Genomic DNA, 27,844 nt, shown 5'->3' with positions numbered 1-27,844 from the left:
TCAAACGAGTCCAGATATGTCATGTCAAGATGTCAAGCCAAAATCAGACTGCCCTTCCATCTCAATCATACGTACGATATTAGCCAGCCCATGTGGATGATCAAATGACGAATCAACAGAGAATATGACCACGCCCGAAGCTCCTGTAGGAGCTAAAGTCTCGGTCACGGCAGGGATAGGCTATGTCAGATGGACGGGATCCAATCCAGGGTTCGCAGCTGGCAAATGGGTTGGTGTGGAATTGTCAGTATCTTTCATCAGCTAGCATGCATGTCTTGAACAGTGTAGCTGATTTGGGACTACTGAATATGTGGTAGGCTTGAGGCTGGAGGTAAGAATGATGGATCGGTAAAAGGAGAACGGTATTTCGAATGTCAGCCGAACCATGGTGTTTTCGTTCGACCGAGTCAAGTGAAAATACTTGAATTGCCTCTGAGGAGTGTACCTTCGACCGTGAGCTTCGTCAAGCTCCAGGTTGTAGCTTTGTCAAGCTGACTTGCCGGTTCAGCCTCGAGGATCAATATCGAAAGCATCCGAGACGCCCATCTCCGCCAGACATCCACCGACACCTTCATCTAGGTTATCGTCTGCCGGACCCTCGCGAGCGTCTTCCCCTCAAAAGGCCGCCGCACGCTCTGCAGCTGCAGCCACCCCTGCGACGCCTCCAAGAGCTGTATCCCAACCTACTTCCACACCAGCTCAGCCATCAACCGCTAGACGAGCTTCATCTGCCGCTACTCCAGCCACGAGCGCAAGCGGCAGGGCGAGCGTCACCGGTGGGACTTACAAGCGCCCACCCTCCGTAGCAGGAAGAGCTTCAACCTCATTAGCTGCCCAGATCGAATCTGAAGAAGTTTCTGCCGATCCTCCTAAATCTTACGGTAATATGTCTCCTCCGCCAATTCCACGTCAGATCGCTTCTCCCTCTCCTGCCGCATTGGGCAAACGAGTCGTGTCGCCTACGCCCAGCACGTCTTCCGTAGCAGGCATATCGCCCAGACCTATACCGACAAGATCCATCTCTTCTACCCTCTCACCAGCTTTCGAACTTGCCTCTACGCCGGAAATGCCCACAACGACAACAACGCAACAGATTGTTCCCGGCGAGTCGCCGGAAAAGGATGGGTCGGGAGCTGCTTTCACGCAGAAGAGGGAATTGGAAGAATTGAGGATTAAAATAAGGATATTGGAAAATAGGAAACATGAGGATCAGGAGAAGATCAAAGCGTTAGAAAGCAGGGTCGGAGAGGCTGATATACTCAGAGCAGCTAGAGTCAAATTACAAGGTATGTGATACAGCTTTAAGTCCTTCGAAACGTCGACCGCAAGCTGACTGGCATGCTGCACGATGTGAATAGCCAAATTCCAAGAACTGCAAAGCTCGCTGATCACCGCTCAGAAGTCGTCGAAAGATCTGCAAGCCGAGAACAACGTGCTGGAGATCAAGGCTGCCGAAGCTATGGACCAGCTTGAAATGGCTGCGCTGGACCGAGAAGTAGCAGAAGAGAAAGCTGAGAGCGCTGAGCTGGAGAAAGAGAAACTCAGTGAAAGAGTACAAGAGCTGGAGCTAGAAGTGGCTGTGCTGAAGGAGGAAAACGGTACGTGAAATGATCCCTGCCTCATTTCAGCTTGGGAATCACATGGCAATCGATGTGCCAAACGAGCTGACAACTCATCGATCTGATGTAGAGGAGTACGAAAAACCCGTGTCCGGATTGGAAGGCGAACGCACCAGTTTAGCATTTGTGCAGCTCGAAAAGCATAATGAAAGGCTGAAAGAAGCACTCATCAGGTGAGTCGGACGCCACGCTTTGGGAAGCTCCGGTCCTCGGCTGACGGAGGGCGATCGGTTAGATTACGAGATGTCTCGACTGAAGCCGAGCGGGACCATAAGGCAAAAGTCGCAGAACTGGAGAAAGAGTTGACGTCGCAAGAGAACCTGTTTAGTGCGTGTCAGCTGTTGGGAGAAAACCGTAGACAACAGCTAACGAGCCCGAGCAGATCAGCTTGAATTGGCGGAAGCCAAGCTTGCTAATGCAGAAGCCCAAGTGGACGATTTGAAGCTGCAACTGGACGATGCTTTAGGAGCCGAAGATATGCTGGAACAGCTTACGGAGAGAAATCTGCAAATGGGCGAGGTAAGTCACATGCATTTCGGAGAAGGGTCTTGAGGCTGATGGCCTACCTTTCACCAGCGGATTGAAGAGATGCGGACTACGATCGAAGATCTCGAAGCTCTGAAAGAGCTCAACGACGAGTTAGAGGAAAACCATGTGGACGCCGAGAAAGTGCTAAATGAGGAAATCCGTGAGCTCAAGCGGCCTCTGCATTCGTGATTGACAAGCTGACACAGACTTTTACGTAGAAACTCTGACACTGCAGTTGAAGGACGAGCAAGCGAGAGCGGCGGATGTAGAAAACGTCATGCTGGACATGGAAGCTACGATCACCCAGTTCAGAGATCTCGTCTCGAGCTTGCAAAGGTGAGCTGTGATGGAATGGACCCCTGCATCGCCCTGTCAGCTGATACCTTTGGCAGTGAGATCGACGAGCTGCGAATGCAACAAGCCACAGTGGAATCAGAGACAGCATCGACGTCCAAGGATGCTCAAGCACTCATGAATCTGAATTTGAAGCTGCAATCCACAGCAGTCAAAGCGCAGTCGAAAACAGTGGATCTCGAATTGAAGAAGCTAGAAGCAGCGCAATTAGCTGAACATCTCAGAATCGTTACTTCTTACCTTCCCGACGCATATAATGAGACTGAGGTCGACTCAACTACGATATATCTTTTCTTCGGCCGAGTCTCCGCCAAAGTAGACATGTTGATCTCGATCATCTCGCAATTACACGGTCTCCCAGCTTCACTTCATTCGGCATCTTCGGAAGCTCTGGTTGGAGTCTGCGAGCTGAAAGGGAAATTAAGGCATTTCAGCGGATTGAACAAGCGCTTCTTCGGAATATTGAGGAGATGTACACCGGACGACTGGTTGTTATTGGGTAAAATGTTGAGCGAAGTAGCAGGAGTGGAAAACAAGGTTGATGGATGGTTAATGGCGGTGAAGAATGACGAGTTCAATGAAGGTGATTGTGCGAGGGAATTATCGAGGTAAGTTCAACTCCAACCTACCCTCTCTAGCAATTTTGAGCAGCACTGACATTTGACGTGTTGGGTATTGCAGTCTGATAGCTCAATTCGACCATTTGAGCGAGACTGCTTTCAACAAACCTCAGCTCGATGTCGGAGAACAACAACTGTCTTTATCGTGGACTTTCGATAGTGACCTCGATAATTTCGCAGCTGCTGTTGGCTTTGCTAGACAAGCAGTGATGGGACTTACGAAAGAAGATGGTAAGTCCAGCTCTGCGTACATGACTTGTGCTTCCACTCATCGTTCGTATTCAATCCATTGCAGACATCGAAATAGATGTAGGAGACTCTTCGCTTGACGAAGGTGTATACGAACCGGTTCAACGTATCTTGGATCTCGTGAGAAGCGTCAAGGTACCTTCGGGGTGGGTTTAGCCGGTTCTGTCAATTTATCTTCCCAGCTGACGGAGCATGTTACAGCAAATTGGTCGCTCAGCTCGAAGAGATCGCATCCTCCTCATCCGCTCTTTTGCCGGAACTGACAATTGCACTGGGCGATCTGGTGCACAGCGTATCAAATGCTGTCGACTTGGCTGTACAAGTAAGCTTGCAATGGTATTCGTGTTAATCAAGCTGACACACGGTTCATAGCTTGCTCAAAGAATCGGTGCTCATGCTGCCACGCTGAGAGCTTCCAAACAACCATTGCGATTGTCGGATATCGAGCGATTCTTGGTGGAAATCACGGCTGAATCGTCGGCGACATCCGATGCGCATCCTTGGGAGTTGATAGCTATGTTTGTCACTCGACTGGGCAACGAGATGGGCAGTGTACTGCCAAAAGTGAAGGAGGCTGTCAAAGGTGGACATTTAATATCGAGTGAGCCGAATCTCGCGCCCTTTTGCTGATATACGATTGCTGACGAACTGGTTCCGTCAATGTAGTGGACATCTCACCGCCTTGGCTAGCTCGAGTTGCCACTATCAAGGAAGCCGCTTCTTTCAACGCTGATACAGAAAGAAAAGTGGTCATGCTTTCTGAAGAGCTGAAAGACATGCTCAGAGAAGTCAAAATTAGAGTAAGCGCAGCTGTTTCGATAACGATTCCCGAAGTATTAGCTGACTTGCCACTCGAATTTAGGATCAAAACTTGCAAGAAGCTGGAGTCAAGGTAGAAACGCTGGAACGAAGGCTGGAGGCATCCAGGAAGCAGGTCAGTGAAAGGTTGAACTTTCTCGTAGTAGACTAGCTGACAGGCGTGTCGATCCCAAATAGGCTGACACGATCATCGAGCTTGAGAACGATGTTGCTAAAGCCAAGAAGCAAGAGAAGGTGTACGAAGAAGCAATTGAGCAATTGCAAGGAGAACAAGACGCTCTCGAGGCTGAGAACGCGAGACTGAGGAAGAGCCAAGTACAGAATCAGGGTGATAGACAAGGTCAGCTAGCCCCATGTCTCTGAAGCAAAGTATAGAGGCGCAGCTGATGAGTGTTTCCATGACAGGCACCGCGACCATGACTCCTGGAGGAACGTTAGAACCTATATCAATGGGTTCAGCTGGATCAGGCCTTGATTCTGGCGCTTCAAGCGAACAGATTGAAAATCTGAGAAGCGCCATCCGATTCCTGAGACATGAGAATGCTTTACTCAAGTCGAAGGAATTTTATACGGATTTCTACTCCTTATCTCCTCTTTCTACGAGGTACACCCCGACAGTGATCCCTGCTTTAGACCTCACTACACCGAAATCAACAGGATCCAATAGAATACAATCACCTGGATCATCTTCATCGTCAGAAGAGGAAGATGAACCGACTACACCGACGGATAAATCGATATTGAAACACAATATACAGGTAGAGAGCAAATTACTATACAACTCCTTGATCGATTTTAAGACGACGTCTAAGATTGTGGATATTTCGAATTTCCAGAATGATCATAGATGGAGAAGAAAGGGTACGACACCAGAATATCAGTTGATGCAATGGAGGAATAAGGAGAAGAAGTTGGAAAGGAGATTGGAAGGTCTGAAAGAGAGGTTTAACGGGTTGAGCCCACGGTGAATGATCAATCTATTACTTCGTGCTTGACGATGTAGGATTTGGCATTCCGTGTTGTACTTCAGAGGGGATTCCTGTGATTACGCCTTGATGAGATACTTGCTATGGCATGCACTGCGTTGTCGCCCGATGTTTTGATACTGTAGTGTAGAGGTGTGTGTGGCCAGCTGTGTGACTGTCAGGTTTGACCATAAGAAATACATGTCTTGAATACCAGTACAGTCAGTCGCTCGGCTCCACCTTGACACCTTGAACCGAGCCAAACAACTGACGCAGTTACCGCTATATGCTCAGATTTGATGAAGGTATTTCCTGCGTTACTTTCGTTCTCCCCAACAGTCTCGGACTCGGATGTAGACCCAGCTGTAGCATTCCTCATCAAAGATCACACACAAACAAAGTCACAAGAAGCAATGCCAGCTTCAGACGGTTTACGTGGGTGCACTCCCCTTCAAATTGACGACAAGTCTGATTCAGTATCGGATATGCCCACTGTGCTAACCGCTTCTGTATTTTCTTCCTCTTCTTCCTTTTCTTTGTCCTCCTCTCGACGCGCCCTACCGAACCCAACCCGACCTATTTTGACCTATAGAGCCTCCCCTTAGTAACCCCTGGGAGAAGCAAGTAGTCAAAGATTATGGAGGATGGACGAACTTCATGGCTTGTTTCGAGCTGAAACCGTGAGAACCGGACGACATCGATGAAGCTCTTGCGATCGTCAGGGCATTCGCTAAGAATGATGAAGAACAGGCGAAAGCAACGGGCGGAGCTCAACAGTCCACAAGCAAATACGATTAGATGCTTTTTGAAGGGAAGGGGGACGTGGATGGACAGGTGAGTGAGTCAGATTCTGACTTTCTGTGCATTCGGCCATGCCGCGTCATTCCAGTCAGTCCTCACACAACTCCAGATCTTTCATACCATTATTTTCTCTCATGGTCAAGTGAACGAAAACGTCGAATGCTTCAACGCTGACACGAAGCACCTTTGTCCGTATAGCGCGCTCTCGAAAGAGTTAACGTTTGATTGCCCACACCATATTGCAAGGTCGATACGTATACATAAATCAATCCTGCCTCCTAGCTGTTATATGTCAACAATTATGCACACGAAATGTTCGTTCTCTCTTCGTGACAAAGACCACTGTCCAATGCATTATTTGCATCGTATTGACTCAAACACCCGCCCAAGCACAATAAATGACCAGATCCGGCTAAACGAGGGTTGCGACATAGACGCACAGACGAAGAAACCGAATACTGGAATGGTCATTTTGAGGTACAATACTGAATGACGTCAGTGCGCGGATCACTCTTTATGTCACCCGGGCACGTCACTGTCTTTTCGCTTACTGCACCTGAATTCCTCATACATCTCGTGGCTTCTCTTGCGTATATACATATATAAGGTGTATGACAAGCAGGCCCCTGGACGTTTTCAAAGATATCTCTCCCTCAGAATTGACAGAATCCACCATTTCACAACCTCTTTCAGGTCAATAACAAATAATCAACGCCCAACTCACCATGTCATTCGTCAGACCCGCTACTGCCTCGTTGAGATTGTCAGCTCCTCGAGCTGTCACTGTGAGTAATTTCCTCCGAGCCAGTCAAAGGGGATTTGAGTGTTGATTCCCTATTTTGCTCATTTTATAGCGACCTCGAGCCCTTCCCAAACGAGTCACCCCTCTCTCGTCAGCCTCCACCTCCCGAGCTTTCCGACGAACATACGCCACCGAAATTCCCTCAGGGCCTGAACCTTCTACCACCCACAACACACTCCTGCTTGCTGTCTTGGCTTCCGTCTTGGGTGTCGGAATCGGAGGTTACTTCTACCTCAAGCCGATCGTCAATGTCGCTCATATTGCTCATCAAGGAGTGAACAGCGCTAAGGAGAATGCCTCTCAACTTGTGAGTGTGCTGTCAACGCATGATTGACTCTCTGCGCTTCTTCGTATGCTAGCAAGCTTACCAACACCATCTACACGATGTACAGTCCACCGGCCTGTCGACTTACGCTCAAGCCGTCCTCCCACCCGGTGCTTTCGCATTATACAAAGCCCTCGACAGCCAAGAAGGAGGTATCGCCGCTTTCCTATCCAAATTGAAGGGCAAAGACCTCGATGGCGCTTTAGACGAATTGAAGAACGTCGGCGGAGACGACGCTAAGAAAGTCATCGAGAAGATCCAAGCTAAAGTGAAGGACGCGAAGGGCAAAATCGAGAATGTGGATTGGAAGTCTTTGGCGACTGAGTTGAAAGATGATTTACCGGCTTCTGCTCAAGGTCTGATCGCTGTCATTGCTGGGAATATCCCTTCCAATTTGAAGGATCTCAAGGATTTCGACTTTGATAGCTTGATTAAGAAGGCCAAGGATATCGGAGGAGATCAACTGAAACAAGTTGAAGAGACCGCTTCGAAGATTTACAAGGAAGTGGAGAAACAGAGGAAGGAGGGTAAAGACACCGCTGATGCTTTCTTGAAGGGTCTCAAAGATGGTGAGTCGTCCCTCCCTTCAAGACTTCGAGCTCAAGCGAATGTGTGGCTGACAAATTGTGTTTCCATGATGGCAGCCGCTCCTGCCGATGTGGACTCGTTGATCAAGCAACTTAAGGAAGCCGCAAGCAAAGCTGGTCTCCCTGCTGATACTGCCGAAGCTTGGTTGAAGAGCAAAGCCAAGGACGGCAAAGTGGATGCTGAGGCTTTGGTTAGTCTGCTACAACCTTTCATCCCTCACCGTTCTCTTGTCATCAGCGACTATATACTGACTCGTTGTATTGGGTAATCCAGGCCAAACAGCTCGAAGGCAAATTGAAGGACGCCGCTCAATACATCCCTGGAGAACCCAAAGATCTGATCAAGCAAGTCGACCAACTCTCGCCATCGCTTGCCAAGCTGTTGCAACAGGCTTTACAACAGGCGGATATCGTCGACGAGAAAGGAAACAAGAAGAAGCAATAAGGAGGTCTTATATCCACACGTTGATATTCAATAACTCATGTAGCCTATGAAGAATGAGGTAGAATCGTAAACATATATAGTAGACTCAGATGAACAAGAGCAAGAACACAGGGATCTGGAGAAGAAATAAAACCATGCATTGCGATATCATGTCCTGCCAGAGGGGGTCATTTTGTGTCGGTTCGGTTGGATGATGACGAAAAAGTCGATCATTCAGGAACAGGGACGATGACGCTTATTTATTTCGACTGTGCTTCATTCTATTTTTGACTTTGACAGGTCTTCGTGTTACCGATGGAATGGGACGGTACTGGGCACACAATAATACTGATTCATACCTTGCACTGAGATTAGCATGCATCGGACTGTCCGGTCTTCATTCATCCAACGACGGCTTGCTTGATTGCGTTCGACCGACCGATCAAGCCCACTGAAGCTTAATACATCGCACGACTGAATCTGGTTAGCGAGACTTGAGCGAGTAGGAATAACGCGATGTCTTCGTTTTTCAACATCGCTTCGAAAGTCGTCAAAGACGTAAGGCATGAAGCGGACTCGGAGGCGCATCAGTTGTTGAGGAGGTACATCGATGATCGGGTGAGTATGGAGCTCTGCACTGGCTCCATTTCATGTTGATGCTGATGTCGTGTATCAATTGAATCAGAAAGATGGAAATGAGAGTGGAGAGACGATGTACGTATTGTCCCCTCTTTCAACATGAGACGAGCGCATGTAGTCGTACGCAAGAGTGCTCAGCTGAGGTTGAATCAATTACATCTGAAACTACACGTAGACCAGGTATATTGCATCCCGGAGCAACGGGAGTGACCTACTGCACGGATCGAGCGATGGCCAATGGATATTCGTACGATAACAAAGAATGGGCGAATTTAGGACAAGGAGCACCGGAAGTGAGTTTGACTAAGGAAATCAATCTCAGACTAACCTCAGTCCCATCATGATCATCGGTGCAAGGTATCATACTAGTCCTACTCTTCAAAATGGAAACTCTGCTTAGTTATAGATTACAGAGAGGGGCAAGAAAAGCTGATAGTCCAAAATAGGTAGGACCATTACCTGATGGACCTGCTAGACCGGGTACGATCGATCTGACTCAGTGGGGAGATGAAGTGAATGAGTATGGGCCTACGACGGGGATCAAGGAATTGAGAGAAGCAGTCGCTGTGAGCTATAATTTCATGTCAATCTCCCAAACATCATCGAAGTCGAATGAAGAAGAGAGTACATTGTCTCTCTCGACGGAGATTACTTGGACTGATTATCAGACTGAATGCTAGAACCTGTACAACGAAGAGTATAGACAAGGTCAAGCGTCCCAATATACGTACGAAAATGTGTGTATCACCCCAGGAGGGAGAGCTGGTATGGCCAGATTGGCAGCTGTGATCGTAAGTTGACTCTCACTTTACCAGGTTTTCTCAAGCAGCCAATGATAACGCCTGATCATTCCTGACTCGTACGTCGCAGGGAGATGTATATTGTGGTAAGCCTCTCACAACGATGAAAAGTCGTCATGCGATTGTACAGCTCAGTGCACTCCACTTGACATTCTGTTTGTACCTCACGTAGGATACCAAATACCAGAATGTGAGTCGAGGACATCGTAGTAGCCCCAAAGGAAAAGAATGGACCCCCTGACATACCTCGCAATTTCCTCAGATACCACCTACTCGGAGGTACTTTCGGTCTTCAAGCGACTTATACCTATCCCCACAGCTTTGGATGCGAAGGTACGTCTAGTTCTCGCTCTTATTTGCGAAGGGTAGTTCGACAGCTTATTGTATTATTCCATTTTACTCTATTTAGGACAAATATAAATTGAATTTGGATCAGGTGAGTCAAGCCCACCCGGCGAAAACACGCATCGTAGCGACATTGATCAAGGGTTGGTCATAGCTCAAACGAGAAATAGAGAATCTGAATTTGAGCGTCATCATCGCATCGAATCGTGAGTCGTTTTGACCGCTTTCCGTTTCAAAAGTACAATCTGTGGACCGGAAACGCTGAACCCATGCGCCAGCCCGAAATCCAACGGGACAGTGTATATCAGGAGACGAATTACGCGATTTGGTGCAATTAGCGAGAGAAAAGACGACTGTGATCCTGGATGAATTTTATAGTTGGTACGTCGCTCCTCCTCCGTTTATTTTTGAGTCCGTCTAGTTGGGGCTGTTGTGCTTACTTACCTCTTGGAATCAGGTATCAATACCCCGATAATCCCGAGGATCTGGGCACCAGCTTGAGCGGAGCTAGATATGTGGAAGACGTGAACGAGGTATGTGATTGACTCGCTCTTCAATGGTCTTAGAAGCGGAATGGATTCGAGCTGATAGTCTATGAGTAGGACCCGGTCATACTGATCAATGGACTGACCAAGGGATTCAGGCGAGTCCCTGGTAGAGCCTCATTGCATCACCGGCTGAAAGCAGCATAGCTAACGGCGCGACGGGTCATTGCAGATTACCAGGATGGAGAGTCTGCTGGGTCGTCGGACCAAAGAGCGTGATCAGCGCTATATCGCAATCTGGTAGTTTCCTCGATGGGGGAGCTTCGCATGTGTGAGTGTTCGTAGCCGTGTAGCCAGACTATGTCGTCTCAACTTTCATCATCTTTCAGTGGCTGATCAATATTTGTACATTTGACATCCGGCAATAGTTTGCAAAAAGCAGCTGTACCGCTTCTGGATTATCAGAGGGTCCAGCAAGATAAGGTGAGTGCAAGTCAGAGGAGCAGTGAATACTCTGTTTTGGTTGGCGGTATTGACACGTTGAGCCGTTAGGTCTCGCTACAGAAAGCTTTCCGAATCAAAAGGGATCATGTCTTATCTAGACTGAAGAAAATGGGATTGGAAGTCACGATACCTCCCCAAGCTACATTTTACATTTGGTTAGATCTGAAGAGGTTAGATAGTCCGTTGAATAACGGTTTGACGTTTTTCGAGGAATTGCTCAAGGTAAGTTCTGAATTTCTCCTTGCGAGCTCATCGCGCACGCTGTGCTGTGCTGTGCTGTGCTGTGTTTGTTGAGCCGCGCTCGATTGTGATCCTAATCAGCTGATGATTGAACCGTTGCGCGATCAGGAAAAGACGATTTGCGTCCCTGGGATATTCTTCGATATCAACCCCTCGCACCGAAGAAACCTGTTCCATTCTCCATGCCATCATTTCGTGCGACTAAGCTTTGGGCCCAAGTTGGAAGAGCTCGATAGAGGCTTAGATGCGATTGAGAGGCTGTTGAAGAAACATAAAGAAACGCCGCATCTGCTAGGCACGGAGTGAGTAGTACGATGAACATGGTTGGGATTGGTTTGGTGTGTGATACTGTTGTGGTTTCATAGCTTATGGTTCTCATTGTGATTGAAAGTTTCGAGCCTTCGCCAAAGACCGACTAGATATTCGGAAACGAGGCGAGCGGCGGATGACATGGTGCCTCTCTGAAGGACAAGTAGATACGTCACCTCGAAGGTCAATGCTGACTCGAACATCAGCCTCGGTAGTCTTCTTTCGGGTCTTGATATCTCTATGTTTGCATGCGAGGAAATGCATGATGTTGATTGACTCGAATACAATTCGTTTCGTTTACTGAAGACCCACTTCCCGTCCATGCATGTATTTGCACCTACCCTGCAAGATCGGCGAATGCCGTCGAAGTGATTTCCCGGTTGGATGTTCGGGATGAGTTGCTTTCTAACCCATTTCATTGGTTGGCCCCGCTCTGACAGGATACGGCGAATGGTCCGTCGTCAGATGATGGATTGATGACTCAGCCCTGCGTTTTCATTATGGAATCGACTCATTTGATCCTGCACAAAAGGTCTACTCTGACTAGAGTATATCACCTGGATTGGAGGAATTGAAGCTAGCAAGTGAAGCTATCGATACCTATATAAACATATCTAAGCTTGATTGCGAAGTAGCCAGTAACTACATTTCTGCATTTTTCATCTGTTTGACCAAATTAGCCTGAATACACTCCAAGCACGGTGAGTCGCGTTGGTTTTTGGTTGGAAGATCTGCCGAGATACACTCCGGAATATTTCGGCGTGGGCCTGGTGGTCAGGTGATCAGGTGATTCGGTGACAGGGCGAGGCGACGGTTATCCAATCACGTTCAAGGCGTTTAATACATACATACACACATATTGAACTACCCCGCTCTCATTCCCATCTCCTCCCCCTCAATACATAATCCTCTGCATAACTGACTCGTAGTGTCATTCAGGACGTAAAACATTGACAACATAGTATACATAGATACACGATGTCCTTCCGCACTCCATTATTGCGAACTGCCTGTGCTCGAAGAGCCGGACAATCCGTCCAGATTAGGAATCAAGTTGTGAGAAGACGGTTCGCGTCTGGAGGACCTGAGATCGTGAGTTGACTACTACTCTCGCACATCTGCCTACTCGTCGCAGATTTAGGTGTATGCAAGGGCAATCCTCATGAAGCTGATGCACGATGTGTTCTTTGTGATCCGATCCGCAGACCCCACCTCCACCACCCAGATCATCTTCCGTACCATACCTCCTTGCGGGTGTCGGTCTCGCAGCTGCCGGAGCGGCATACTTGTTCTACGGCACCGACGGGACACCCAGAGAGACTGCCAAAGAGCTCAAGTCGGAGGCTCGAGGTGTAGCTGCTGCCGCAGAGGGTAAATTGGGATTGAGACATAAACAAGGGGATTATCAGAAGGTGTACGATCGGATCGCGGATACCTTAGAGAAGGAGGGTTACGATGGTGAGTTTCATTATTCTATCCTTCTCTTGAGTTGGCGCCGACTATCGAACTCTTCCCGTTCCCATGAGCCTCATTCACGCGTCGTCACAAATCAAAGCGCAAAGATTCAGAGTACCTTTGAAGCGCTGTCTGAAAGCGAGCTGACGATTCCTTGCCCGTGTTGATAGACGGCTCCCTCGCACCTGTCCTCATCAGATTAGCTTGGCACGCCTCGGGAACTTATAACAAGGATGATAACACTGGTGGATCCAACTATGCCACCATGCGATTCAAGCCTGAGTCGGAACACGGTGCTAACAACGGTTTGGTGAGTCCCCATCAACCTCTATTTTCCCCTGTCCTGCCCATATCTGCATCTCGCCTGGAACACGGCTACGCAACATAGCCTTTTCTGAGCGATCGATTTATTCCGGACCACAGCTACTCACCATAGCCTTTCCTGAGCGATCGATTTATCTCGGACCACAATGGGTTGCTGATTCCATGACGCGTGGTCTTGTAGAATATCGCGCGAGATCACATGCAAAAGATCAAGGAAGAATTCCCATGGATCTCATACGGTGACCTCTGGACACTTGGTGGAGTCGCCGCTGTCCAAGAATCGGGTGGACCCACGGTCCCTTGGAGACCTGGAAGAATCGATGGGTTCGAGCACCACGTTACTCCCGATGGACGATTGCCCGATGCTGCGCAAGCTCAAGATCACTTGAGATTCATCTTCTACCGAATGGGGTGAGTTCATGCCGATCCAATCGTGCTGCAGCACGCAGCATACAAATGCTGATTTCTTCTTGGTGCGTGAAGCTTCAACGACCAAGAGATCGTGGCTCTTTCCGGAGCTCATGCTATGGGTAGATGCCACACCGGTGAGTAGCAGTCTCAAAATCCTGTCGTTGTCGGTTTATGCTGAACATTGAGGCTTGATATGTAGATCGATCTGGATTCGAAGGTCCATGGACTTTCTCTCCTGTTACCTTCTCTAACCAATACTTCACGTTGTTGGAGGATGAGCCTTGGCAATGGAGAAAGTGGTGAGTCTGGCTCAGCAGCCCTGTTCAAGCGATGCGAATGATGCTGATGAGACTTGAACTTACAGGAAGGGACCAGCTCAATACGAAGACAAGAAGACCAAGACCCTCATGATGCTTCCGTAAGTCTACCTTCCTTGGTGCATTCGCGTCTCCAGTCTCACCACCTAGCATTCTGCTTTTAGCACCGACATGGCCCTTGTCAAAGATAAGTCATTCAAGAAATTCGTCGATGTCTATGCCAAGGATGAAGAGGCCTTCTTCAAGGAGTGAGTTGACCTGCATTCCCGCTTGCCTCGCAGAGAACTCTCGCTTATGCCTCATAACAGCTTCTCTAAGGCTTTCGCTAAACTCCTTGAATTGGGTGTACCGACCGCTCAATTCGCTGGTGAACCTTGGAAGATGGGTTCCGAGTAGACGCAAGAACTATCCGGAGTTTCCTTTGTAGCCTTTGAGTTGGTTTCAGTCTATCTATCATGTCTTATATTCGGGTGTCCTTGTTAGTAGTATGAGAAAGATGAAATACAGTGTGAAGTCCATGATCAATCCAGTTGCACACTCATTCATCGCGCTCATCATGCCCGAGTGAATGATCGGAATTGCGGAGCCGCAATCTACCCTTGCATAGCTTGGTCATTTGTCCTGACCTTCATGCCCTTGATGTTGGACAACAACGAGTGATATTTGGTATGCGTTTCATCTTGATTCTTAGAGGTTGATAAATTCGGCCGAGGATGCAGAGCCAAAATTCGGCTATATGTGGCCTGGTAAAACCGAAGTCGAATGATAATTTGGCATTACGTGTTATTTTTGGGTTGTTTTGTTTAGGCGGCTTTGGTCGGATTATTACGGTTATATGACGCATGATAGGAATCAACCTATCAAATCGCAAGGAAATCAATACTTGTACTTGTTCATTGCATGCAGTCAATTCAGTATAGTTAGTTCGGTCAGCTGCAGTGCTGCAGTGACAATTACTGGCTCCTCCTTTTATCGTGGAATACAGATAGACGTGTTAGATTTTTCTCACTTTCTCTTTCTTCTTCATCAACATCCTCAATAATCCAAAACAGATCAACGAAAGCATATTCAGTTCGACCTGTTAAGAGGTGGTCGATTGATATTGTTGATAACCATCTACCTGGATTGATAGCCCAAGTTTCAACGCAAAACTCTTTCCTCCCCTCCCACTCTTAAGTCTTAAGAAATACAATTCCCTCAACCACTCACGCACGATGGTATCCTCAAGATTCCTCGTCAAGGGGGCTCAGTCCCTCTCATCGAGATCATCGATGTTATCGAGATCCATGGCGACTGTCCAATCCTCCATAGGCGACAAACAAGTGCCCATGTCGAACCTTGAAAAGGGAAAATTCGTCAACTACGCTAGAATCGAGAGTAATTTACAAGTTGTCAGGCAAAGGTGAGCATCAATTTCATCTTTCTCGTTCTTTCTCTTCAAGCTATCCCTCTCTTCGATCGTTATGAGGGATAATTGGCCGGTGGACGGGCCGCAGGCGGCGAGCGAGCGGTTAGGGGACCTGATTATTAAAAAATCAATTCTCATTCGCTGCTTCAATCCCGCTCCACCTTGTCACAAGCTTGCCGGAATCCTCTTTCAAAAAGCTCACACCGCGTCGAAGCATCTCGCTGACATGTACTTAATCACGTATAGACTCAACCGACCTCTGACCCTTGCTGAGAAGATCGTGTACGGTCACTTGGATAACCCTCACGAGCAAGATATCGAACGAGGTGTATCGTACCTCAAGCTCCGACCAGACGTGAGTTTTGTCGTTCCATATGTTCCGCTGAGTCTCTGCTGACTGGATTTTGATCGTTTTCAGCGAGTTGCATGCCAAGATGCTACTGCTCAAGTGAGTTGACCACATTCTCGGGGAATTTCCCATCAAAAACGCGTCATTCTGATTGTCACTGACCGTCTGTGCTTTTTACCCTTTTCATAGATGGCTATCCTCCAATTCATGTCTGCCGGTCTCCCCCAAACCGCCGTCCCCACTTCCGTTCACTGTGATCACTTGATCCAAGCTCAAGTTGGAGGACCCAAAGATTTGGCTCGAGCTATCGACATCAACCGAGAAGTCTACGACTTCTTGGCTACCGCCTGTGCCAAGTACGGTATCGGTTTCTGGAAGCCCGGATCTGGTATCATGTGAGCAGTCATTCTGCACCCTGTATGAGCTACAAAGCTAATCTCTGCTTCAGCCACCAAATTATCCTCGAAAACTACGCTCTCCCTGGTCTCATGATGATCGGTACCGATTCTCACACCCCTAACGCTGGTGGTCTTGGTATGGTCGCCTGTGGTGTTGGAGGTGCCGATGCCGTAGATGTGATGGCTGGCATCCCTTGGGAACTTAAGGCTCCCAAAGTTATCGGTGTTTACCTCGACGGAAAGATGAGCGGATGGACCACTCCTAAAGATATCATCCTCAAGGTCGCTGGTATCCTTACCGTAAAGGGTGGTACCGGTGCCATCATCGAGTATCACGGTCCTGGTGTTGAATCCCTCTCATGTACCGGTATGGCCACCATCTGTAACATGGGTGCCGAAATCGGTGCTACCACTTCCCTCTTCCCTTACAACAAGCGAATGTCCGCTTACCTCGAAGCCACCGGTCGATCTCAACAAGCCGCCTACGCCCAAGAGTTCAACCATAACTTGCAACCAGATGAAGGATCTGAATACGACCGAAGAATCGAAATCAACCTTTCTGAGCTTGAGCCCCACATCAACGGTCCCTTCACCCCGGATCTTGCTACCCCCATCTCCAAGTTCGCCGAGGAAGTCAAGAAGAACAACTGGCCAGAGGAACTCAAGGTCGGACTTATCGGTTCATGTACCAACTCTTCTTACGAAGACATGTCTCGATCTGCTCACATCGCCAAGGAAGCCGCCGACCACGGTCTCAAGACCAAATCCATCTTCACCATCACCCCTGGTTCCGAGCAAGTCAGAGCTACCATCGCTCGAGACGGTTTCGTCGATACTTTCGAGGATGTCGGTGGTGTTGTTCTTGCCAACGCTTGTGGACCTTGTATCGGTCAATGGGATCGACAAGATGTCAAGAAGGGCGAAGTCAACTCTATCATCTCTTCTTACAACCGAAACTTCACCGGTAGAAACGATGCCAACCCTGCTACCCACGCTTTCGTCGCTTCCCCTGATCTCGTAACTGCCATGACCTTCGCTGGTTCCCTCACTTTCAACCCTCTTACCGACTCGCTCAAGGGTTCCGACGGTAAGGAATTCAAATTCTCCGACCCAGCTGGTTTCGAGCTTCCCGCCAAGGGATACGATGCCGGTGAAAACACCTTCCAAGCTCCCCCCGAGGATGGTACCACCGTCAACGTCGCTGTCTCTCCCTCTTCCGACCGATTACAACTCCTCAAGCCATTCAAGGCATGGGACGGAAAGGACATCATCGACGCTCCTGTCCTCATCAAGGCCAAAGGAAAGTGCACCACCGATCACATCTCCGCCGGTGGACCATGGTTGAAATACCGAGGTCACTTGGAGAACATCTCTCAAAACTGTTTGATCGGTGCCATCAACGCCGACTCTGGAGAAGCCAACTCTGTCTTGAACCAAGAAACCGGTGAATTTGGCCCTGTTCCAACCGTTGGTGCTTACTACCGAGACCGAGATATCCCTTGGGTTGTTGTTGGAGATGAGAACTACGGAGAAGGTTCATCTAGAGAACACGCCGCTTTGGAACCCCGATTCTTGGGTGGACGAGCTGTCATCTGCCGATCATTCGCCCGTATCCACGAGACCAACTTGAAGAAGCAAGGTATGCTCCCGTTATGGTTCAAGAACTCTGCCGATTACGACAAGATCTCTGGTACCGATAAATTGTCGATTGTCGGTCTTAACGAATTCAAGCCTGGACAAGATATCAAGGTTGAGATCACCCACAAAGACGGTTCTAAAGATTCGTTCTTGACTACCTCGTCTATCAACGAAGGTCAATGGGAATGGTTCAAGGCTGGTTCCGCCTTGAACAAGATGGCTGCTGCTGCTAAAGCCCGAGGAGCATAAACGGAACAACAGATAATATGTTCTCGTTTTTGTTTCTCCCTCTATCAATCGACGCAAGTTATAATCAAATAGCATAAATAACATCAACCACTATTTACCCTCATTCCGATAGCATTTCATCTGATATCTTCATCTACTATCTACCTTCGTTTCTTTGTCTTTCCCTTTTGTCTCGGTCTCGGTCTCGGTCTGGAATGATTCCCTCGAGGAATGTTTGGCTTGTTCTCGCTTTATATGATAAACAGTGAATGAATAACGTGATGCCAAAAATATCAAATTTAGCATTGGTTCAGTCGAACAAAGCACCATGACACTCGGTGCCTAAACTGCCACTTCGACTCGATCATCACCTTGCCAAATTCATCGTCAACGTCAAAGCATCTTTCCAGCCATCAAGTAGCACTGCACTCACCATCACGGCACCGATCAGACATCTGAAGCAGCTCGCACGTATGCCCCGGCATACCCCGCTAATCTCTCATCACCGCCACAAGCCGCGGTGCACCATTGGCAGACCTGTCCATCCTGCCATCTGCCTGCCGTTTTGTGGCAATAATGGCATACGTAAAGTGGATCTCGAGCGAATTCGACCGGTACAACGGCTTGTTCCTGCTCGCAGGACGGGCACACTTCAGTCCATAAGACTTGGATAGGTCCTCGCGCCGTATTGATTATTTGCGGGGGGTTTAGTTGATATCTGCAATGCTGACAGCAGTAAGTCAATCCTTGATACGGAGTTTCGGGATGACGTTCGTTCCAGATCAGATCGGTCTCCGCTCTACACTCTCTGCATACTCGTTTCCAAGTCCTGCTGCCAAATCCTAAGCTGTTGGCTATTCTACCGCAGGACTTGCACTTCCATTTGTACGTTGTCGGGCCATCTAACACCGTGTTTCTAGACCCAGCATGGCGCCTGACTGTACGGGTCCAACCGTCGATGATGCATCGCATCACGGAGCTCGCAAGCCAGGGTCGACGGTCCAAACATCGACTACACGATTTCCACAAATCGTCCGCGGGCGTCGAGTGGGAGGTATCAAAAGTATAGCCTGGAGTAGTATGTGGAGTGGCAAGCTGAGGTACAAAGGGATCAACCCGGTGAGCATCGTAGGATTGTTGAACGCGACCGTAGGGACCGTATTGAGCGTAATGGCCACTCTGGTATTGAGAATGTTGTGGGGATGAACGCATCATGGCCTCGTATCTGCGCTGTCGTTCTTCCTCCATGTTGGCCATTCGTTCTTGGAGCCGCTCCATCCTTTGATACTGTCTGTCACGTCTAGCATCCTCCGAGAAACACTTGAGGGGGTTCGGCATTATGGTATAGCTTGAAGAGCAGAAGAACGATATTTCAGGAAGAGACCAGAAGAAGAGCGGCAAGAGACGTAAAGTTAACATAGTGAATCAGCCAACTATATACCTAGATATACTGTAAAGAGGGTGTATCAAAGCATGTCGACCCCTTAGCCTCGCCCAAAAGTCGTGCTTGACAGAACCAAACACTCATGTGTCTCGACCAATGAACAATAAGCATCATCAAATGCAGAATAAATGCACCCCGCTGGTACGTTATATCGAGTGGGGTGGATCTGATTGCGTTTCAGAGAGAACTCAAGACTTGGTGAGAGAAACCGCCACATCCCCCACTTTGATGGCTACCCCACGCACGGTACAGTCGCAGGAACACACAAACAAGTGACAAAGCGCATGCTAGCGTCAACGACAGACTTTCGACTTTATACGCAGTACTCATCATCGTCTGCATTCTATTGTATATCACACGCACGACATCGCTCCTTGTCATCATATTCTTGCACTCGTTCAAAAAATGGAGGAGCCAACTTATCAGCCGATTGATCACACAACTTCGCGTCGACGGTTTCTCGAATCGTATGATCCCTTGAAAGGTCGACGCCTATTCATGAAACGTTCGTCCACCCGCGAAGAAGCTACCAAAGATCTGAACCCAGCCGGTACACCACGCAACAGGACTGAACGGTCATTCTCGTCTCTCGAGAACGAAGCAAAGGCGATTCATTTCGTCAAAACTCACACCAGTATACCGGTACCAACCATCGTGACTGTGTTCGAAGATCGAGGGTGTTTGTACATGATTCAAGAATATATCGAAAACGCGATCTCTGCATTGGATGCCGATAAACGTCTCCATCCGCATATCATTCGACAATTAGAACACTACATGTCGCAACTTCACAACTTACGCAGTCACAAACTCCACTCATTCAGCCTTGATCTCCAATTGCCAGCTCGGTTAGTCTCAACGGAAGCTTATCTTTCGCAACTGTCCTACCCAGAAGATCCCCAATGTCGATACGTGCTGTGTCATGGCGACTTGGGATGGCAGAACATATTGGTGGATCCTATCACCGGGGATATCAAGAGCATCATTGACTGGGAATATGCCGGATTCTACCCTGTGGAAGTGGAAGGTCAATATTGGAAAAGATGTGGTACAGCCTGCCCCATTGGATCCGAACGTGGTGACATTGACATCATTTGTCAATTACTTGTTGGTCTGAACGACAAGAGGCAATTTAAAGCGCAATACCAATTAGCTCCGAAGATTGACTATACCACCCAGATCGATAGCAGACATCGTAAGATGAAGACAACTCAACGAATGCGACGCTCTCGCAAATCTCACCTTGGGCCAGCAGATAAGCTTCGAAGACTACTCGGTCTCTCCATTAAGCGATCGGCTATGACCACCCATCACAAAGCTGAGACAGCGGAAATTCAATCAGCGAACTTCCAAGAACAAGACCAAGACCAAGGAAAGGCTATAATCCGTGATCTCTGCCCCGTTGGAGTCGCTGCAGCTTCAGTGGAATGTCAAGGGTGAGGGACTAATTCGGGTTCAGTCTTCACTGTAAACGCTGACCGACCAAGTTGGATCAAGTCCTCTCAGTAAGCCTAATCTCAACATCGATGCATCTGATCAAGGGCAGTCTAGAAGGCCTCAGGAAATTCTGTCAGTACCCTGCTGCTCCTGATAATCCTACTGGCCACTGACACAGCTTTGCTTCCCTTAGTGACGCACCGGAGTGGCACGATTTAGAACTAAAGTTTGCCGAAGACAGGACTATCACCCAACAAGTCTTGACCGTACAGGTCGCTATTGCATCACGAGATAACATCTGCCAGCACATAGACTATATGAGGAGAAGGATAGACATCGACCATCGCACCGGCCAAGATTGGACTCTTGCAACATCTCGGGATGCTCCAGGCTACTATCATGAACCCTTGAAAAGCCGAACCCTCGTGAGGGGTATGTTTTTTTATATGTTTTCCGCTCGGCAGGGCCATTTGGCTGATCATCTTTGACAAATGTACAGAGACTCTTCATCTCCAGGAATTGTGCCGGCCGTTGAGCGAAGCCATCTCACAGCTCGTCAATCACCTCAGGCTCTCAATTGATCCTCTAAAGCGCTTTCAACGACGTCAAATTTTAGCTCAAGAATTGACAGAAAAGCTCATGATAGAACGAGATCAGCTCAGCACTCAGCCCGAAGATCCTCGACGCGACTCGATGGTCCTCTTCGAGGCGGAAGCCGACGAAGTACGCCGAAGGATCCATTCCGATAGGGATCAAGCTTTCCGTGAAAGCGAAACCCTTAAATGGGATGCAATCAGAAAGGTATGTGTGTTGTCCCTCCGTGTGAAACAAGGGGGTATGGATTTTTCTGACCCTGCTAGTATTTGGATGCACAGTGTGCACAGACACTCCTGGTCATATCGCATGCAGCGCACACCCTTTTGCCTTTTGCGCCAGACCGGGTGAGGAATCAGCCCAGCCGTGCACAGAGTTCTTCCCGCAAAGAAGCAGAAGATCGCGTGAGAGACCTGCTTCTCGGTGGTCAAGGCGGATGGGAAGCTCAAGTAGTAAATCTAGAAGATTGGGTACCGATAGATGTCAGAGAGAGAGGTGTCCCGGAGGACGATGAGGAGCAGGACGAAGAACAGGATGAGAGAGACAATGAAGATGGGAAGGAACCTTTAACGGAAAGGATATTGAAATATCACTACGAGTCGGATGCGAAATATCTCGCGATACTGTATGAACGCGGATCTGCGGGTGATTCCAACGTCAATGTCACGTAGGTACAGCGATTCTGTGATACAGTAGCAAGCTTGTTTGCTATCCTTAAGCCTCTTGGCAATTTCTCCCTTTACCCACTTGTAAGGAATGACGCAGGAACGCACCTGTATTAGATCACCTCGTAAACGATCTGGCGTACTGAGTACTCATGTATAAGCTGCGTTATCCATAGAAACACTCCACTGTGCGATCATGTGTATCTGAAGATGCATACTGACCGGGTATAGCCTATAACACTAAGACGAAGGTGAATTGTAACTACAATCAATGGGTTCCATTCATCATACGGTCCTGATACATTTGCTCCGCTATCGAAAGACCATCATCCCGACTGACAGTATCATCTTCGGGTACACCTAGAGCCTGCGCGTCAATCGGAATCCAATCGTCGGTATTCTCAACTTTGATCACCCATCCTCCAGTTCCACCTAATATAAGGTCCCGAGTCTTGTCTTCTATTACCCCTCGAGCTGGATCTCTGTGTCGACTCTTCTGATTCTTGACTCGATCAGGTAGGTATGGCAATAAGCAGTCAGCAGCATGTGATATCATGAGTATCTCTTCAGCAGCCTGGATCTCAAATCTCGGTCAGTCAACGGCATATATTCGTCACTCTTTTTCAGGGGCGCAGAGAACTAACCTTTCGGATAGCCTTCCATTTCGCAGTCTCACTTTGACGGAAAGCTTCGTCCCTATCACCATGGAGGCTGAGCTTGATGGCATCACCTTCAGCATCCAAAGTGCTCTTGTTTGTGACCGCCGAATCTTTTTGCTGTGGCATCTTCTTCGCAGCCTTCGCAAATTCGGGATTCAGCTCGATGCGCTTCTGGTCCGTGGCGATATCAAGAAGCTGTCGATCCTGGAATTTCCTGAGTGGTTCTGTGGACTCCGCTAAAGCATCACATAACGCTCTTAAAGACTTTTCGAGGGGTATGTTCAGCTCAACGAGATGTAGAGCTTCTACAATTCCTACATGTGTCAGTGCATGGTCACAGCAATAACCAGGCAAGATTCACCTACCTTCGAACATAATTCTTGGCTTTAATCCTGAACCATAAATATAGTAGTCTGGAGCATTGAGAGCGATAGAAGAGAGCCAATCGGAAGTGGTATGATGCTCCAATAGCGCACCTCGACTCAAAGCGCCACACTGATTGCTGAGATTGAGTCTGGATGAGATGGCGACTTGTAAAGCCAAAGTTCGGGAGGTCACAGGCTTGTCTTTTGGGTAAGCCGCTTTCATGGCTGCCCACTCCGGAAGGTCACTAACAGCATTATCGCTCAGTACAACAGGTCACGAACGGACTGGTCAACGCGGCTTACCTCGACAAGGGATTCGTCTCAGTTACAACCGGGCCAGTCTGTCCCGTCCATCCGGGTCTGCGAGAAGGTTTGCATGAATGAGCCGATGTAGAGAAGCCTGAGGCTTAGATCACTCACATGACCTTCAGCATGTTGGGACTACTTGAAATGCCCTGACCATAATCGGCAGGTAGGTCTGTGTTGGTCTTACTTGATTCATTTTCTGCAATCCTATCGGTCCTATGGTTGCCACATCAGCATGTATATAGATGGCTTTGGTCTGACTTACGTATGATCGGCAGCTATAGTTGGTTGTGTTTCAGCAGCTTCCGCCTGACGTGTGGCAGGAACAGCAGGGAGACTCTGCGTGCCTCCTTGGTTTGGTGATGCGGAGGACTTGTTTCTCTACGACTTGGAGGAAGGCAGGAAGCGCTTGATCAATGAAGACAGCTTCCTCTTCTTTTTCGTCGTCGTGAGGGTTTGTTCGACAGCAGTCGATCGAAGGTCGGGCTTCGAAGCCTTTACATTATTCTGATCATTTGCGTCAGTAGTCAGATGAGCCTGTTGTTCCATCGTTTCTGCTTCTGATCGCAAGGAAACATCGGTGGCCTCGGGAGCCTGTTTATTCAGGATTGTGGTCGGCGCCTCATTGTCGATGGCAGAGGCAACGTGGGCGTGCTGGAAAGATTCTAAGCCTTCAAGCAACGGAAGTCGTTCATTGTCCTCGAGGTGTGGGGATTTGTAAGTCTCATCGAATTGACCTGTGTTGGTGAGATTAAAGAGGAGCTGGGTGATAGAGTCCACATCATTCACGTCATCTCCAAATGCGCTTGCGGTACCGAACCTTCTCCAATAGTCTCCTTCAATCTCCACAGGCCAGAATCCAGCAAACTCCCAATCTATGATAACCTTGATCTCTCCAGTCTCAGGGTGAACCATGACATTCTGCCAGCCTAAATCTCCATGACATAATACACATCTTCTCCGTTGATCTTCAGGATAAGGCAGGTGTTGGAAGTACGTCTTGTTTGCACCCATTCGAGCGGGAAGGAAGAGTCGGTCCGTAAAGCTATGGGCTCGAAGACTTCTGTAACTGTGGAGTTGCTGCAGATAGGCGGCGATGTGCTGTGTGATGTATGGATGAAGCTCCTTGGGAGCTTGGATGGCGGGAATGCAATCCTCTTGATACTCTTGAATGAGGTAGAAGCAACCACGATCCTCATACGCCGCGAAGATGCGTGGTACAGGGACGGAAGTGTTCTTGCCGATCCAAGCAATGGCAGAAGCTTCATTCTGTAAAGATGCGAATGAATTCTCCACCAGTTCGGCTGGAGTTCCAGCTCTATTGAGATTTTTGGTAGCTTCTTCGAGCGTTGCTGATCGTTTAATAAAAAGACGGCAGCCAATTGAAGGACTGAAGGTTTCAAAGAATCGTCGACGATCGGTGGTGAGTTCTACATATGGCTGAAGGGACATCGGCATCGTGAACGATTAGCGCGGTCAAACGATAAGTATGATCGAGATTGACTCGTTGTCGCTTGAGTCAGGATATTGGTTGATGATGGAGATGGAGAGGAGGGTCATACGCAACAAGAGATTTATACCATCCATTCATCAACTTCTCGATTATTTGCTCTTTCATGATAGACATGAATGAAGAGGAGTCTTATTGTTTTATGAATCTGATGCAAAAATACGGCACATACTGTACACATACAACTTCCCCTGTTTGATCCCTTCTCAAAATGACGCACACTTCCCCACTTCCTCAAGGTACCATCAATGATGGTGACCCCACTAACAAGTCCACCATACAAACACTGCTTTTGGTCAACGCACAATCGTCTTGTCACCCGACTTATTGCTGTGTGTCGCAACCTGTTATCGCACTAAATCTGACGAATGTAACTCCTACAATACAGTAGCGGCATCATGCCTGTCTCAGCTCAGCCGTACATCAACCACACAACGCCACGCTGAAGGTTCCTGGAAGCGTTCGATCCCTTGACTGGTCGTCGTACATTCATCAAGCGATCGTCAACACCCGAAGAACAATCAAAGCTATTGAATCGAGCCGGAACACCTTCTATCAGAGCAGAGCGCTCGTTCTCTTCCCTACTCAACGAAGTCAACGCTATCTTGTATCTCAGGACACATACCAGTATACCGGTACCCAATATTGTCGCGGTCTTTGAAGACAGAGGCTGTCTGTACATGGTTCAAGAATACGTCGAGAATGCTATCCCCGCTACCGATGCCCCAAATCATCTACATTCCCATATCACACAACACTTGGAAGGGTATATGTCACAACTGCACAACATACGTGATCGCAAGATGCATAGCTTCTCCTCCGACCTGCACTTTCCCGCTCGATTGAGCGCGACTCGAGCTCACTTGAGTCATCTAGAATTTCCAGACGATGCTCAGTTCCGATACGTGCTCTGTCATGGTGATCTTGGTTGGCAGAACGTCATGGTTGATCCATCAAGCGGGGATATCCGGTGCATCATCGATTGGGAGTATTCAGGCTTCTATCCAATAGAGCTTGAAGGTCAATTCTGGAGGAGATACGGCACAGCCAGCCCTAACTCCTCAGAACGATCGGATGCAGACGACATTTGCCGACTGCTGCACCATCTCAGTCATCACAAGTCTTTTCCTACGGACTACACACTCGAGACCAACATCAACTACGCGACCGGACCGACAAATAACAAGGGGAAGCCATACCTTCTTCGAAAACCTTCTAACCTGCGCCATGCGGTGTCCTTGCGCTTAACAAGACATGTCAAGCGATTACTCAAATCACAGGGCTCCATCACTCCTCCGATTCCACCTCCTCCACCTCCGCCAGCCCCTGGGATCCCTGCTTCCCTACCGCAGTTTACACAGGCTGAAGCACCTTCTGTGCATGACGTGATGAGCCAACAGTCCAAAAACACTTCTTCGCCTCAAAAAGAGGACGTCAATCCTGTGCGACCGATACCAGAAAATTCAGGTGTAGCGAAGGATGTTCTGTGAGTTCTGCATCTCAACTTGATCAAGTGATCATCTGCAGCTGACTCAGGACTCCCTAGAGATGCTCCAGAATGGGGTGATCTCGTGGTGACGCATCCCGACAAGAGTCCGGTGACGGCTCGAACTCTAGCCGTACAGGTCGCTATTGCTTCAAGACAGCATCTATCCAAGCAGATGGCCTCGCTGAAGCGTAGTTTCGAGATCGACTATCGAGCTACTCAAGATTGGACTTGGGCAGTATGTCGAGACACGCCGGGATACTACTATGATCCGATGAAAACGAAACTGCTTGATCAAGGTGAGTTAAACTGCTGAACCGTCATACACGGCGGTGAATTGCCTAGGGCCAAATGTTGATTTTGGTCTATTCCCAGAAACGCTACATCTTATTGAACTATACAGGCCGTTATGTGAAAGCCTCTCGGTCTGGGATCACGATATGTTGAGCTCGACACTCCCCTTGGAGCGGTTTCAATCTCAACAAACTTTGGCTCTAGCTTACTCGGATAAAATCAACAACAGGCGGAAAGATGAGAGACCAACCGACGATATTGGATACCCGATACCGGAGAATCTTGACCCTCTGGTCATCCGGGCCAACGAGGTGTACACCCATATCCCTGCTGATAGGGATCAAGCTTTTCGGGAGAGCGAGACTGCGAAATGGGACGCTATGAAGAAGGTCAGTGATCACAAAATTGAACGTCCGGCAGATGTCGACGACGCTCACATGCTCTTGTGGGGCCATGAGCTAGTTTGCGGAGACCTTGCTCATAGTCTCTCACGCGGCACATTCTCTTCTACCGTTCACTCCGGATAGGATCACGAATCAGCCAAGCCGGCATCGAGATCCGAGCCGCAAAGTAGCCGAGGATAGGGTAAGAGATCTGCTGTTGGGTGGAACCGGTGGGTGGTCAGCCCGGGTTCTGGATGTGGAAGATTGGATACCTCTCAATCCGCAAGAAAAGGGTGTCCCAGAAGAGGAAGATGATGAAACGCAACCGCTACCAGAGAGAGTCTTGAGGCGTTATCACCTGTTAGATGCGGAATATCTCGCAAGTCTGCAATCATCGAGTCGCAATGATGAGCGTTCCGGAGCAAAATTGTAAATTATATATATCTGAGTTAGAGGTCGATCATCGAGATACCGAACTCAGCCTGGATCCGCCCGTTCCCGTTCTGAGCTTAACACCTGTATGTGCCTTCTTTGCAAGGGGCATGCTCACAGCTCGTAGTAGAGTAAGTAGTCCACCATTCTACACGTTCTCATCTCTATTGAGAAGATGCACTGGATGCATCGCATTGCTTATGTATTTTGGTATGGCGTCACTTTCAGACGCGTGATTATGATCTCTAAGCCAACTTGGGTGACTGGTTGACTCACCCTGTCAATACAGTACGCAGAGTCCGCCAGTCATTTCGCACGGCAGTAGA

General features: G+C 48.5%; 9 protein-coding genes across 9 annotated transcripts; 7 read left to right on the top strand and 2 right to left on the bottom strand.

Moving 5' to 3' along the window:
* Positions 1 to 124: 124 nt before the first annotated feature.
* On the top strand, positions 125 to 5,157 carry I303_105238 (uncharacterized protein; the record flags this gene model as incomplete). Its single annotated transcript, XM_065969111.1, has 18 exons — positions 125 to 243; positions 318 to 453; positions 509 to 1,286; positions 1,359 to 1,598; positions 1,690 to 1,792; positions 1,855 to 1,946; positions 2,002 to 2,138; positions 2,196 to 2,307; positions 2,366 to 2,483; positions 2,540 to 3,109; positions 3,183 to 3,352; positions 3,417 to 3,516; positions 3,572 to 3,692; positions 3,743 to 3,971; positions 4,037 to 4,170; positions 4,233 to 4,304; positions 4,367 to 4,529; positions 4,595 to 5,157. The coding sequence occupies 18 exons, from the start codon at positions 125 to 127 to the stop codon at positions 5,155 to 5,157; spliced, it is 3,957 nt and encodes a 1,318-aa protein (XP_065825183.1).
* A 1,523-nt stretch (positions 5,158 to 6,680) lies between these two features.
* I303_105237 (uncharacterized protein) lies at positions 6,681 to 8,114 on the top strand (the record flags this gene model as incomplete). The annotated part of the gene is made up of 5 exons (XM_018408608.1): positions 6,681 to 6,740; positions 6,810 to 7,064; positions 7,150 to 7,651; positions 7,727 to 7,860; positions 7,944 to 8,114. The coding sequence occupies 5 exons, from the start codon at positions 6,681 to 6,683 to the stop codon at positions 8,112 to 8,114; spliced, it is 1,122 nt and encodes a 373-aa protein (XP_018262299.1).
* A 495-nt stretch (positions 8,115 to 8,609) lies between these two features.
* Positions 8,610 to 11,412, top strand: I303_105236 (uncharacterized protein; the record flags this gene model as incomplete). Its single annotated transcript, XM_065969110.1, has 17 exons — positions 8,610 to 8,711; positions 8,779 to 8,807; positions 8,908 to 9,025; positions 9,179 to 9,298; positions 9,413 to 9,523; positions 9,603 to 9,618; positions 9,705 to 9,722; positions 9,795 to 9,865; positions 9,942 to 9,968; positions 10,032 to 10,083; positions 10,156 to 10,258; positions 10,335 to 10,410; positions 10,480 to 10,520; positions 10,595 to 10,693; positions 10,791 to 10,845; positions 10,915 to 11,088; positions 11,215 to 11,412. The coding sequence occupies 17 exons, from the start codon at positions 8,610 to 8,612 to the stop codon at positions 11,410 to 11,412; spliced, it is 1,410 nt and encodes a 469-aa protein (XP_065825182.1).
* Positions 11,413 to 12,393: 981 nt separating this feature from the next.
* On the top strand, positions 12,394 to 14,318 carry I303_105235 (cytochrome c peroxidase, mitochondrial; the record flags this gene model as incomplete). The annotated part of the gene is made up of 9 exons (XM_018408610.1): positions 12,394 to 12,507; positions 12,621 to 12,873; positions 13,041 to 13,180; positions 13,376 to 13,605; positions 13,678 to 13,739; positions 13,805 to 13,904; positions 13,970 to 14,023; positions 14,087 to 14,170; positions 14,231 to 14,318. 9 exons carry the CDS (start codon positions 12,394 to 12,396, stop codon positions 14,316 to 14,318), a joined length of 1,125 nt encoding a protein of 374 aa, XP_018262301.1.
* Positions 14,319 to 15,136: 818 nt separating this feature from the next.
* Positions 15,137 to 17,964, top strand: I303_105234 (aconitate hydratase, mitochondrial; the record flags this gene model as incomplete). The annotated part of the gene is made up of 5 exons (XM_018408611.1): positions 15,137 to 15,324; positions 15,577 to 15,685; positions 15,749 to 15,778; positions 15,869 to 16,074; positions 16,128 to 17,964. The coding sequence occupies 5 exons, from the start codon at positions 15,137 to 15,139 to the stop codon at positions 17,962 to 17,964; spliced, it is 2,370 nt and encodes a 789-aa protein (XP_018262302.1).
* Positions 17,965 to 19,792: 1,828 nt separating this feature from the next.
* On the top strand, positions 19,793 to 22,089 carry I303_105233 (uncharacterized protein; the record flags this gene model as incomplete). The annotated part of the gene is made up of 5 exons (XM_018408613.2): positions 19,793 to 20,823; positions 20,894 to 20,956; positions 21,018 to 21,256; positions 21,324 to 21,625; positions 21,700 to 22,089. 5 exons carry the CDS (start codon positions 19,793 to 19,795, stop codon positions 22,087 to 22,089), a joined length of 2,025 nt encoding a protein of 674 aa, XP_018262304.2.
* Positions 22,090 to 22,351: 262 nt separating this feature from the next.
* I303_105232 (uncharacterized protein) lies at positions 22,352 to 23,541 on the bottom strand (the record flags this gene model as incomplete). The annotated part of the gene is made up of 5 exons (XM_065969109.1): positions 22,352 to 22,657; positions 22,728 to 23,047; positions 23,108 to 23,352; positions 23,411 to 23,467; positions 23,528 to 23,541. 5 exons carry the CDS (start codon positions 23,539 to 23,541, stop codon positions 22,352 to 22,354), a joined length of 942 nt encoding a protein of 313 aa, XP_065825181.1.
* Positions 23,542 to 23,794: 253 nt separating this feature from the next.
* I303_105231 (uncharacterized protein) lies at positions 23,795 to 24,871 on the bottom strand (the record flags this gene model as incomplete). The annotated part of the gene is made up of 1 exon (XM_018408615.1): positions 23,795 to 24,871. One exon carries the CDS (start codon positions 24,869 to 24,871, stop codon positions 23,795 to 23,797), a length of 1,077 nt encoding a protein of 358 aa, XP_018262306.1.
* Positions 24,872 to 25,134: 263 nt separating this feature from the next.
* On the top strand, positions 25,135 to 27,519 carry I303_105230 (uncharacterized protein; the record flags this gene model as incomplete). Its single annotated transcript, XM_018408616.1, has 5 exons — positions 25,135 to 25,255; positions 25,383 to 26,409; positions 26,470 to 26,708; positions 26,785 to 27,092; positions 27,166 to 27,519. The coding sequence occupies 5 exons, from the start codon at positions 25,135 to 25,137 to the stop codon at positions 27,517 to 27,519; spliced, it is 2,049 nt and encodes a 682-aa protein (XP_018262307.1).
* Positions 27,520 to 27,844: the final 325 nt, after the last annotated feature.

The sequence above is a fragment of the Kwoniella dejecticola genome, chromosome 6 (assembly GCF_000512565.2).
Source record: "Kwoniella dejecticola CBS 10117 chromosome 6, complete sequence".
Lineage (NCBI taxonomy): Eukaryota > Fungi > Basidiomycota > Tremellomycetes > Tremellales > Cryptococcaceae > Kwoniella > Kwoniella dejecticola.
Note: the sequence above shows the minus strand (reverse complement) of the source record. Positions and strands in the feature narration are given on the sequence as shown.